General features: G+C 47.5%; 1 protein-coding gene across 1 annotated transcript in view; it reads left to right on the top strand.

Annotated features, from left to right (window-relative positions):
- The window catches only part of sult4a1 (sulfotransferase family 4A member 1), a 47,787-nt gene that overhangs the window by 14,735 nt on the left and 20,389 nt on the right, over nucleotides 1-12,663 (top strand). Inside the window, exon 3 of the mRNA XM_033037609.1 lies at nucleotides 5,233-5,540. Coding sequence (XP_032893500.1) covers nucleotides 5,363-5,540 — 178 coding nt within the window. The 5' untranslated portion in view covers nucleotides 5,233-5,362. The remainder of the gene's footprint in view (nucleotides 1-5,232; nucleotides 5,541-12,663) is intronic.

Genomic DNA, 12,663 nt, shown 5'->3' on the forward strand with positions numbered 1-12,663 from the left:
GTATGATTTGATTTAATTGCATAGCACGCAAACAAAAGCTTTTCAGTGTATTTTGTTACGTTTTATGATAATAAACCAATTCCAATCCAATCCCTTACTTAGACTTAGTTCCTCCCACACCGTTGAGTGCATTGGGCAGCTAGCTTTAGCCATTCTGTTCAGTTATGTGCGACGTCTTCCACCCTCGACAGGTTTGTGTCCCGGGCTTCCAAATCCTTCAGGAATGTTCGCCTCCATGTGTGTTTTGGCCGGCGTCTTTTCCTTCTTCCATCAGGTTGTCATGTCATTGCTATCTTAGGTGCACGTTCTGGTGACATTCTGAGTACAGAATCCAATTCCAATAATCCAATGGAAGTGACAGTTTTGGCTGTCATAGAAAAAATCTGCTTGGTTTAGAGATACAACGTGGAAGCAGGCCCTTTGACCAAGTGAGTCAGTGCCGACCAGCAATCACCCTGCATGTTAGGGACAATTTACAAAAGCCAATTAATCAACAAACCTTCACGTCTTTGGAATGTGGGAGGAAATCGGAGCCTGGAGAAAACCCACACGGTCACAGGGAGAAGTATATGGTCCTGTAAGCTTTGGTTTATTTTAAATAAGGTACTTGTTTTGTGAAAAAGATAGACACACAACATCAGAGTAACTCGAAGGGTGAGGCAGAACATGGACAAGTGATGTTTCGGGTGGGGATAACTTCTTCAGACTCACCTATCTATGTTCTCCAGAGATGTTACCAGGTTCAGGAGCAGCTTCTTCCCCGTAGTCATCAGGCTATTAAACACTGCAACCTGCAAATAAGCTCTGACCTACGGAGACTTGGGGGCATTGGCTTTATCTTTTTGCACTATTATTGTTTGTTTGTTTGTTTTGTGTGTGTGTGTGTGTGTGTGTGTGTGTGTGTGTGTGTGTGTGTGTGTGTGTGTGTGTGTGTCTCTGTGTGCCTGTATCTGTCTGTGTGTGTGCCTGTATCATACAGTTTGTGTGTATAATGTGTGTGTGTGTATGTGTGTATATGTAAGTATGTGTATATATACACACTAAACTTTCATTTCTTGTTTATTATATTGTTTAAAATGTACTATGTTCACATATTCTGTTGTGCTACTGCAAGTAAGAATTTCATTGTACTATCTGGGATATTTGACAATAAAACACTCTTGACGACCAACCAACATTGCGTAAGCCACAAATGTTACAAAAAAGGATTGTTTCGTCACAATAAGAAAGGAAGGCTTTATCACAAACCAATGATCTGCAATCTCCAGAGATATTGCAGTTTCAGAGTTCTGCCTTGCCGAGTTTTGTTGCCCTCACGTTTGTTGACCATTTACCAGAGGCTATCTGCCCTACTCCCGCCCTCTGTATAGTTTAGTTTAGTTTAGTTCATTTTAGAGTTACAGCGTGGAAGCAGGCCCTTCTGTCTACCGAGCCCGTGCCGACCAGCGATCCCCGCATGCTAGCACTACCCTGCCCACCAGGGACAATTTACAATTTTTATCAAAGCCAGTCTGAAGAAGGGGCTCGACCCGAAACGTCACCCATTCCTTCTCTCCAGAGATGCCGTCTGTCCCGCTGAGTTACTCCAGCGTTTTGTGTCTACCTGCAAACCTGTACGTCTTTGGAATGTGGGAGGAAACCGGAGCACCCGGGGAAAACCCACATGATCACGGTACAAACTCTGTACAGACAGCGCCCGTAGTCAGGATCAAAGCTGGGTCTCTGGCGCTGTAATGCAGCAACTCTACCGCTGTGCCATTGTGCTGCCCTATAACGTATGGTGTAGCGGTGCATTTGCCCTCTCTCTTCCTTCCAGTGTCCGGAGTATCAATAGGACAATGACTAAAACTGTCTCAGGACTCTTCCTGCTAGTTCTGTTGGTACTATGGACAAATGTAGAACTCCCAACTTACTCAACCCACAAATAAAAATAAAACTGAAAAACTGCAGATGCTGAAAATCCGAAATAAATCAGAACAGTGCAGGCATATCATTGAACTTTGAATTATACCATTTAAAAAATAGCACCATCCATCGTATTGAATCTCACATATATTGACAGAAGGCATTGGAACAAAGTCCGTAAACTTGAGAATGTTGCTAATTAAGGCTGAGATATTCTAATCAGCCATCGTTATCTTTGAGAATGTGCTGAATCGTTTTATGACTCAGAAAGTAGTAGGCTGGGATTTTTTAAATCGTTATGTACATGTCGATGAGACAGTGCCAGAAGCTCAGACATTTCAACATGCTCACTGCAATGTAGAAAATTACAACTAACCCCGTTCAATTTATAATGTTGGCTTCGGATGAAGGCAACGTTGGCAGGATATAGATACGATCGTGGCGTTTGAGAGGCTTTTGGATAGGCACATGAAGAGCAGAGTACGGAGGGATATGGATCATGTACAGGATCAGTTTAACTTGGCATCATGTTCAGCACAAATATTGTGGACCGAAGGGCCTGTTCCCGTGCTGTACTGTTCTATGCAGGAAGGAACTGAGATGCTGGTTTAAACCGAAGATAGACACAAAATGCTGCAGTATGGCTTAGTTTAGTTTATTGTCACATTAACCGAGGTACAGTGAAAAGCTTTTTTGTTGCGTGCTATCCATTCAGCGGAAAGACAATACATGATCACAATCAGGCCATCCACAGTGTACGGATACTGAGGAAGGGTCTCGTCCCGAAGCACCACCTATTCCTTTTCTCCAGAGATGCTGCCTGACCCGCTGTGTAAAGCCCCTGTCCCACTTAGGAAACCCGAAAGGAAACCTCGGGAGACTTTGCACCCCCCCCAAGGTTTCCGTGCGGTTCCCGGAGGTTGCAGGTGGTTGCCGGAGGTTGCAGGTAGTGGAAGCAGGTAGGGAGACTGACAAAAACCTCCGGGAACCTCCTGGAACCGCACGGAAACCTTGGGCGGGGCACAAAGTCTCCAGAGGTTTCCATTCAGGTTTCCTGAGTGGCACAGGGGCATTAGTTTCAGTTTCAGTTTAGTTTATTGTCACGTGTACCGAGGTACAGTGGAAAGCTTTTGTTGCGTGCTAACCAGTCAGCGAAAGACAATACATGATTGCAATCCATCTGATCAAGGATAGTCACCAGAGAGGTAGATAGTAGATCAGCACTGCTCTCTCCAGTATTTTGTGTCTATCTTGCCTGATACATTGAAGGTAGACACGAAATGCTGGAGTAACTCAGCGGGTGAGACAGCCTCTCTGGAGGGAAGGAATGGGTGAGGTTTCGGGTCGAGACCCTTCATCAGGCTGATGTCAGGGAGGGGGCGGGACAAAGATGGAATGTAGGCAGAGACAGTAATACTAGTGGGAGAACTGGGATGGGGAAGGGGATGGAGAGAGAGGGAAAGCAAGGGGTATCTGAAGTTAGAGGTCAATGTTCATACCGCAGGGGTGTAAACTACCCAAGCGAATTATGAGGTGCTGTTCCTCCAATTTGCGCTGGCCCTCACTCTGACAATGGAGGAGGCCCAGGACAAAAAGGTTAGATTGGGAATGAGAGGGGGAGTTGAAGTGCTGAGTCACCGGGAGATCAGGTTGGTTAAGACAGACTGAGCGGAGGTGTTCAGCAAAACGATCGGCGAGCCTGCGATTGGTCTCGCCGATGTAGAGAAGTTGACATCTGGAACAGCGGATACAGTAGATGAGGTTGGAGGAGGTGCAAGTGAACCTCTGCCTCACCTGGAAAGACTGTTTAGGTCCTTGGATGGAGTCGAGGGGGGTAGTTAAAGGGACAGGTGTTGCATCTCCTGCGGTTGCAGCGGAAAGTACCTGGGGAGGGGGTGGTCTGGGTGGGAAGGGTCGAGTTGACCAGGGAGACTTGCCTGATACATTGTTGTACATTTACAAGAACATAGCTCTGCGATTGTATATGGTTCAAACTCCACCAGATTCGAGGATAGTTTCTTCCCAGCAGTTATCAGACAGCTGAACCATCCTACCACAACCAGAGAGCAGTGTTGAACTACTATCTATCTCTTTGGTGACCCTCGGACTATCCTTTGATCGGTCTTTGCTGGCTTTGCCTTGCGCTGAACATGATTCCCATTATCATGTACCTATACACTGCGGATGGCACGAGTGTAATCGTGTATTGCCTCTCCTCCGACTGGCTAGCACGCAACAAAAACTGTACAACACTGCACCTCGGTACACGTGACAATAAACTAAACTGAACTAAAGATAGACTCAAAATGCTGGAGCAACTCAGCGGGACAGGCAGCATCTCTGGAGAAAAGGAATGGGTGACGTTTCGGGTCGAGACCCTTCGTCAGACTTCAGGGTCTTCATCAGATCCAATCTTCGGTTTAAACCAGCATCTGCCGTTCCTGCTGATACATTCTGAAACTAAGATAACTCGGGTACAACAGATGGAGGGGAAAAAAAGGGGGGGGGGGGGGGGGGGGGGGGGGGGGGAGATTGCTGAGCGATGGAGGATGAGAAGGGCAGTGATGGAGATGGGGATGAGGGTTGTGTTGGGGGATGAGTGGGCAGTGATGGTGACGGAGGCGGTGCTTGTCTGAAGAAGGGTCTCGACCCGAAATGTCACCCATTCCTTCTCTCCAGTGATGCTGCCTGACCCGCTGAGTTACTCCAGCATTTCGTGTCTATCTTTAGCGCAAACCAGCATCTGCAGTTCCTTCCCACACATTCCTAGACTAAACTAACCTTAATAGACACACAGAGAGTGGTGAATCTGTGGAATTCTCTGCCACAGAAGGTAGTTGAGGCCAGTTCATTGGCTATATTTAAGAGGGAGTTAGATGTGGCCCTTGCGGCTAAAGGGATCAGGGGGTATGGAGAGAAGGCAGGGATGGGATACTGAGTTGGATGATCAGCCATGATCATATCGAATGGCGGTGCAGGCTCGAAGGGCCGAATGGCCTACTCCTGCACCTATTTTCTATGTTTCTATAGATGGAGGAAAAAATGATGGGGGGGGGGGGGTGGAGATTGTAAAGCGCTGGAGGATGAGAGGGTAGTGATGGGGATGGAGGAAGGTGCTTGTCTGAAGCAAGGGTCTCGTTTTCACACCTTGACCTTGCCCCTCCTTATCTTTGTCCTCCTCCCCCTCTCCCCTGACTCTCAGCCTGGAGAAGGGTCGCCCATCCCTTCTCTCCGGAGCCGCTGCCTGTCCCGCTGAGTTGCTCCAGCGTTGCTGTGTCTATTGCCGGCGTGAGGGCAGCACCTGCAGTTCCTCCCTGCGCCTTTAAGCTGCTGCTGCTGCTGCTGATGCTGCGGATGAGCAGCGGCTATAGGGGCGGGCGGAGCCGGCACTAGGTGCACCGTGAGCCCGCTGCAGCCTCCACCCTCGCCCCCTCCAGCCCCAGCCCCAGCCCCAGGGATGGCCGAGAGCCCGGCAGGCACACCCTGCACACCCTGCACACCCGGCGAGTTCGACAGCAAGTACTTCGAGTACAATGGCGTGCGGCTGCCACCCTTCTGCAGGGGCAAGATGGAAGATATCGCTGCCTTCCCGGTCAGGAAAAGCGACATCTGGATCGTCACCTACCCCAAGTCCGGTAGGAACTCTGCCCCCTCCCTATCCCCACCCTCTCTCCTTCTCTTCCCCTCTCTCCCTCCCCTTCTCTCCCCCTCTCCCCCTCTCCCACTCTCTCCCCCTCTCTCCCCACCTATCCCTCTCCCCCTCCCCTCCACCTCTCTCCTTCTCTTCCCCTCTCTCCCTCCCCTTCTCCCCTTCCCTCCCCCTCTTCCTCTCTCCCACTCTCTCCCCACCTATCCCTCTCCCTCTCCCCCTCTACCCTCCCCTTCTCTTCCCCTCTCTCCCTCCCCTTCTCTCCCCCTCTTCCTCTCTCCCTACCTCTCCCTCTCCCTCTCCCCCCTCCCCTTCTCTTCCCCTCTCTTCCACTCTTCCTCTCTCCCCCTCTCCCAATCTCCCTCCCCTACCTCCCCCTCTCATTCCACATCCCTCAGACCCCCCATTACAGCACTGAATCCCTCCTCTGTATCCCCATCCATCTCCTACCATCCCTCCCTCCTCTCCACCCTCACCCTTCCACTCCTCCCCTCCCCGCATTCTCCACCCTTCCCCTCCCCTAATCTCCACCCCTCCTCATCCACCACTCCCCTCCCCTCCCTCCTCTCCACCCCACCCCCACCCATCTCCAACCTTGCCCTCCCTTCCTCTACCCTTCTCCACCCCATCCTCTCCCTTCTCCACACTCCAGCCCTCCCCCCCCCCCCCATTCTACCCTTCCCCTTTCCTCACCCATCACCCATCCCCTCCCTTCACCACCCCCTGCCACCCTCTGCATCTGTGACCCTTTCTTCTCCCCCCTTCTGAGATCTTTCACCACCCTCTCACCCCCTCCCCCTGCCCCCCCCCCCTCCCCCCTGCCTCCCTCTCCATCCTCCTCATCCCTAGTTCTCGATTCTAACAGGCAATATTCTAGTAGGCTTCATTCCCTCAGTATATAAAATGCTGGTGGGATCATTCCACTTACCTGGCTGAGCCAGACCAATCTGCGCTCTCCAAGGCAGCAAAGCTGCAAGTAGGACACAAAATGCCAGAGTAACTCAGCGGGACAGGCAGCATCTCTGGAGAGAATGGGTGACGTTTACCGGTCGAGACCCTTCTCCCGAAACGTCACCCGTTCCTTCTCTCCGGAGATGCTGCCTGTCCCGCTGAGTTACTCCGGCATTCTGTGTCTGCCTTTAGTGTAAACCAGCATCTGCAGTTCCTTCCGACACAAGGCTCCAATGGATACTTATTCTGATGAAGACCAAGGTGTAACTTGCCCACCACCAATCCCAGTCTGTACATTTGGAACCTCCTCTGGACCCCGTCCACATGTACGGAGAATGATACCAGTGTGATAGAGCGGACAACGCATCATGAAGCTTATTTACATGGAGTTTATGCAGCTGCACCATAGTAGGTGCGTGAGCAGAGGCCAAATTAAAAATATGTCACAATCATTTTAGATCTGATGGGTTTGCATTTGATACAGTGTACTTTAGATTAGAGATACAGCATGGAAACAGGCCCTTTGGCAGACCGAGTCCACACACGGTCGTGCCCCAAACTTGAGCAAGACCAGAATGATTGTGTAGTTCCCCTGGTGGCAGAATGATTGAGACCCTCGTAGATCTTTGCTGCTGGATCATACCCAGCTCTGCTGCTGCAGTAGCTGCTGCTGGTCAAATCAATGTGAATATTGAACAGCATCTTCAGATACCTATTCCAGGTCAAGGCATGGTTTACCGGTATAGCTATGAATGTAAAGATCCATCACAGTCAGAATAATATACTCCTGAGGATGGCACGGTGGCGCAGCGGTAGAGTTGCTGCCTTACAGCACCAGTGACCCGGGTTCGATCCTGACTACGGGAGCTGTCCTTTGTACGTTTGTGGCTGCATGGGCTTTCTCCGGATGCTCCAGTTTCCTCCCACACTCCAAAGACGTACAGGTGTGCAGATTAATTGGCTTTGGTAAAAATTGTAAATTGTCCCTAGTCTGTCGGATAGTGTACGGCGGGCACTCGCTGGTCGGCACGGACTCGTTGGGCCGAAGGGCCTGTTGCCACACTGTATATCTAAAGTCTAAAGGTTGAAAAATAGAAACAAGGACTGCAGATGCTGGTTTACCAAGGAAAGGCACAACATGCTGGAGTAACTCAGCAGTTCAGGCAGCATCCCTGAAGACTGTGGATAGATGCATTTTTGGATTGGGAAATGGGTCTGAAGAAGGGTCCCGAGCCGAAACTTCACCTATCCCTGTTCGACAGGGATGCTGCCTGACCTGCCGAGTTACTCCAACATTTTGTGTCTTTCCTCAGTTGGAAAGACTGATTGGTGCTGATGTGATGTGATTTTTGCTGACTGCCATCTCTCACATTAGTTTCAACATTAGTTCAATTTAAAAAAAATTCTAATACAGTGACTTTGACGATAAATTTCAGCTTGAGTGGAGAATTCGATAATTCACCTCAGTGGCCATAACTCTTCTCCTATGCTTCACTGCTTGGCTGCATAATCCTTTTGGCTTTCAGTAACGTCTCCAGTATAAGATTTCCTGTAATGGATTCGGCACAAGTTATAAATAACAACAACACATTCGATAAAGTAGGAAAAATGTGGAACAAACAGAGAAAGAAAAATGATGAGGTTATTGATGATTGTATGAAATTAAAAAAAAATATATATTGATAGTGTCACAGTGAAATAATCTCTTGAGTTCTTAGGCATCACTGAAACAGGCCCTTCAGCCCTTCTTGCCCATGCTGACCAGGGCCCCATCTAAGTGAGTCCCATTTGCTCCTGTTTGGCCTATATCATTCTGAACCTTTTCTATACTTATGTTATATTAGAGATATTGGGGATAATGTCAGTACACAATATCTGCACCATTTTACCTGTAACTTTGGCATTTTAAATATTACTCTTGGTGACCTTTGGCTTTGTTAAAACTGTCTGGATTCTATTTCTAACTTTAAGTTCCTCTCCAAAAACTTAAACACGTAACTCTCAACATTACTTTTCAGTACAATACCGAGGGGGTGCTGTGCAATCAGTAGTATCATATTTTATGAATGAAGTTTTCAACTAAGGCCTAGCCTGTGGATTGTAGGGGATCCGTGGCATTATTTTGAAGAAGGGTTTAGAACAGATTTCCTGTGTTCTGGCCTTGAACCACTGTCACAACCTGCCCGATACATCCAAAGACGGGCACAAAAAGCCGGGGTAACTCAGCGGGTCAGACAGCATCTCTGGAGAAAAGGGATAGGTGACATTTCGGGTCGAGACCCTTCTTCAGACTGAGAGTCAGGGGAGAGGGAAACGAGATATAGATGGTGATATAGAGAGATATGGAACAAATGAATGAAAGATATGCTACAAGGTAACGATGATAAATTTCCTTCCCACACGACTGAGTGAGTTCTGCAGCTGCCTTATTCTTTGTGTTGTCCTTGCTTGCCGTGACCCCTTCTTGCAGTTCGCATCTTTCCACGCTGCTATTTCTTCCGTCCTCGGGTGGTTGTGTTTTTTTACGATGCCTTGTGAGGCTCCGAGTCTCATTTCTCGCCGTCATTTGCTGAGGCCCTCGGCCTGCACTGAAAGATGCAGCAGCCTAGCAACTAGCCGCCGGGCTCAGTGTGTACGAAACAAGCAGTTTATCGGGGTATTGGCGCTGATAAAATGACAGAATGAAAATTTTTGATATAATAACCTTCAGCCAGCGGTAGTTTCCAGCTTACAACATTGAAAACGTCATAGAATCATAGAATCTTACAGGGTGGAAACAGGCCCTTAAGCCTAACTCTCTCACACCAGCCAACATGTCCCAGCTACACTAGTCCCACCTGCCTGCTTGTGCCCATATCCCTCCAAACCTGTCCTATCCAAGTACCTGTCTAACTGTTTCTTAAACATCGCGATAGTCCCAGCCTCAACTACCTCCACCGGCAGCTCGTTCCATACACCCACCACCCTTTGCGTGAAAAAGTTACCCCTCGGGTTCCTATTAAATCTTTCCCCCCTCAGCTTAAACCTATGTCCTCTGGTTCTCGATTCCCTTGCTCTTGGCAACAGACTCTACTTTGATCTACTCCTCTCGTTAGTTTGTACACATCTATAATGTGGTGCTTTTTACAGTTCATTAAGCAAATGTCTCAGCCACGAAATGAAAAGAAGCATACCAGTGTCTGCATACCAGCAGCACACAATGATGCTGGTGATTTAACACAGTGCTGAATATAAACCATTCTTTGAGCCACTGTTTGTTAATTTAAAATTAAGGTCTATCTAAGATTCTTTCTCCGGGAGGAGAAAGCATGTGCATGATTTTCTCCACATATCATCCTGTTTCCTCTTTTCAAACCAGTATTAATCTAGTTTGCTTAAGAAGGAACTGCAGATGCTGGAAAATCGAAGGTAGACAAAAGTGCTGGACAAACTCAGCGGGTGCAGCAGCATCTATGGAGCGAAGGAAATAGGCAACGTTTCGGCCCGAATCCCTTCTTCAGACTTAATCTAGTTTGCTCCCTTTCCAATCAGATTCGTTTGTTGTCACCTTTGTGAAAAGCTTTTGTCGCCTGTTATCCAGTCAGCGCAAAGACAATACATGATTACAATCGAGCCATTACAGTGTATAGACACATGATAAGGGAATAACATTTAGTGCAAGGTTAAACCAGCAACGTCTGAGCAAGGATAATCCGAGGGTCATCAATAAGGTAGATAGTAGTTTGCTTTCCGTTTAATTATTTCCGGTTCATCTACTTGCCACTGGTTCGTGGAAAATTGTTGTATACAACACCAGCTGTGTTTGTTCACCACCTGCCATATCCTTCAGCTCCCTCAGGGCACGCTTCAAGATTGTCCTCCAAATCTTTACTTCTGAAATTGGTGATTCCTGGTCTTTATTATTTTTCTTTTAATAGCTCGAAATACTCCAGGAAAAAAAAAATCCATTTAATTAGCTCTAATTATGAATGTGTGCCGGCTATTTCAAGCCTCAGTTTGCAAATTTAGTTTGATTTATTGTCACGTGTACCGAGGGGCAGTGAAAAGCTTTTTTTGCGCGCTAACCAGTCGGCGGAAAGACAACACATGATTACAATCGAGCCAGATACGTGTTAAGGGAATAACGTTTAGTGCAAGGTAAAGCCAGCAAAGTCCATTCAAGGATAATCCGAGGGTCACTAATGAGGTAGATAGTAGTTCAGGACTGCTCTCTGGTTGTGGTGGGATGGTTCAACTGCCTGATAATAACCCTGACTGTTAAGATCAGATGTCCCAGACTGTTGAGATTAATAAACCCAGAGACACGCCAAAAATAAATGCATCGCATTTTTGTAGAAGGTTGTAATTGGCAAAATAGTCACTGATCCCATTAAATTTGGAAAGCAATATCTCGTTCAGTTTCTAGACAGAACTACCTGATTTATAACAACTAACATGTCTCCTTGAGCAGGAATTATAGTGATAAAAAAGGTTTTGTCATGACTCATGATTAGACTTAAGATTACATTGAATTCAGAGACTTTCACCATATTTTATTATGTTATATATTGCATTTCATACTAATTGCAGAAATGAACAATAATAATTGTAAAAACTTTTTTCAGCATGTTGCCATATCCCAATTTCAGCTGCATTTTTCTGCAGATCTAACCACCATTAGTTTAGCTTTAGAGATACACCGCGGAAACAGGCCCTTCGGCCCAGCGAGTCCGTGCCGACCAGCGATCCCCACACAGTGGTACTATCCCACACACACTAGGGACAATTTACAATTTCGTACAAACCTGTACGTCTTTGTAGTGTGGGAGGAAACCAGAGCTCCTGGAGAAAACCCACGTGGTCACGGGGAGAAGGTACAAACTCCGTACAGACACGGTCAGGTTCGAAAGCAGGTCTCTGGCACCGTAAGGCAGCAACTCTACCGCTAACCGTAATCTTTCCATCAATTCCTTCAATCTCCTCAATCTTCTTGTGCTGCCAGGAGTGGTGGTAAAGGCAGATATGGTAAAGGCTTTTGGAACAGCCCGTGGATATGCATGAAATTGTGGGATATGGATCGTGTACAAGCAGAGGTGATTAGTTTAACCTGGCATCATGTTCAACATGTACCTTGTCGGCCATATGGCCTGTTCCTGCGCTGTACTGTTCTATGTTCTGAACCATGGGCCGCATGGTGTCACAGTGGTAGAGTTCCTGCCTTAGGGCACCCGAGACCCGGGCTCGATCCTGACTACGGGTGCTTGTCTGTGTGGGTTTGTACGTTCTCCCCTGTGACCTGTGTGGGTTTTCCCCGGGTGCTCCGGTTTCCTCCCAAACTCCAATTTGTCGGTTAATTGCCTTCGTAAAATAATTATAAATTGCCCGTAGTGTGTGTAGGATAGTGTTAATGTGCGGGGATTGCTGGACGGCCCAGACTCAGTGGCCTGAATGGCCTGTTTCCACGCTGTATCTCTACACTAAACTAGACTAAACTAAAAACACTCCCTTGAGCTGGACCAGGCCATGTTTAAAAACTCAATCTCAGGGTGAACCCCTTATTTCATTTCCTCTTCATTAAATCTCTCTCTCTCTTTCTCTCTCTGCACTGTTACCCTTCTGTGCCATCTGCCAATGCAAAAAAATATCAAAACCTATATCACCACCAGTCTCCTACAGTCCATTCACAAGGACTAGGAGCAGAATTGGGCCATTCGGCCCATCAAGTCTACTTCTCCATTCAATCATGGCTAATCTATCTCTCCCTCTTAACCCCATTCTCCTGCCTTCTCCCCATAACCCCTGACACCCTTACTAATCAAGAATCCATCTATCTCCGCCTGGAAAATATCCACTGACTTGGCCTCCACAGCCTCCTGTAGCAAAGAATTCCACAGATTCACCACCCTCTGACTAAAGAGATCCCTCCTCATCTCCTTCCTAAAAGAGCATCCTTTAAGTCAGAGGCAATGTCCTAGACTCTCCCACTAGTGGAAACATCCTCTCCACATCCACTCTATCCAGGCCTTTCACTATTCGCTAAGTCAGTCACTATTTCCTCACCAAATATTCAGAATCTTCTGCCTAAATACTGACACAACTCACCCCCCTGACCATCAACCTTAAATTCAATTATTTCATGATAGGGTTTAAATCTTTGAGTCCAGTCTCTGGAATCTACA

The sequence above is a fragment of the Amblyraja radiata genome, chromosome 19, assembly GCF_010909765.2.
Source record: "Amblyraja radiata isolate CabotCenter1 chromosome 19, sAmbRad1.1.pri, whole genome shotgun sequence".
In the NCBI taxonomy this organism is placed as follows: Eukaryota; Metazoa; Chordata; class Chondrichthyes; order Rajiformes; family Rajidae; genus Amblyraja; species Amblyraja radiata.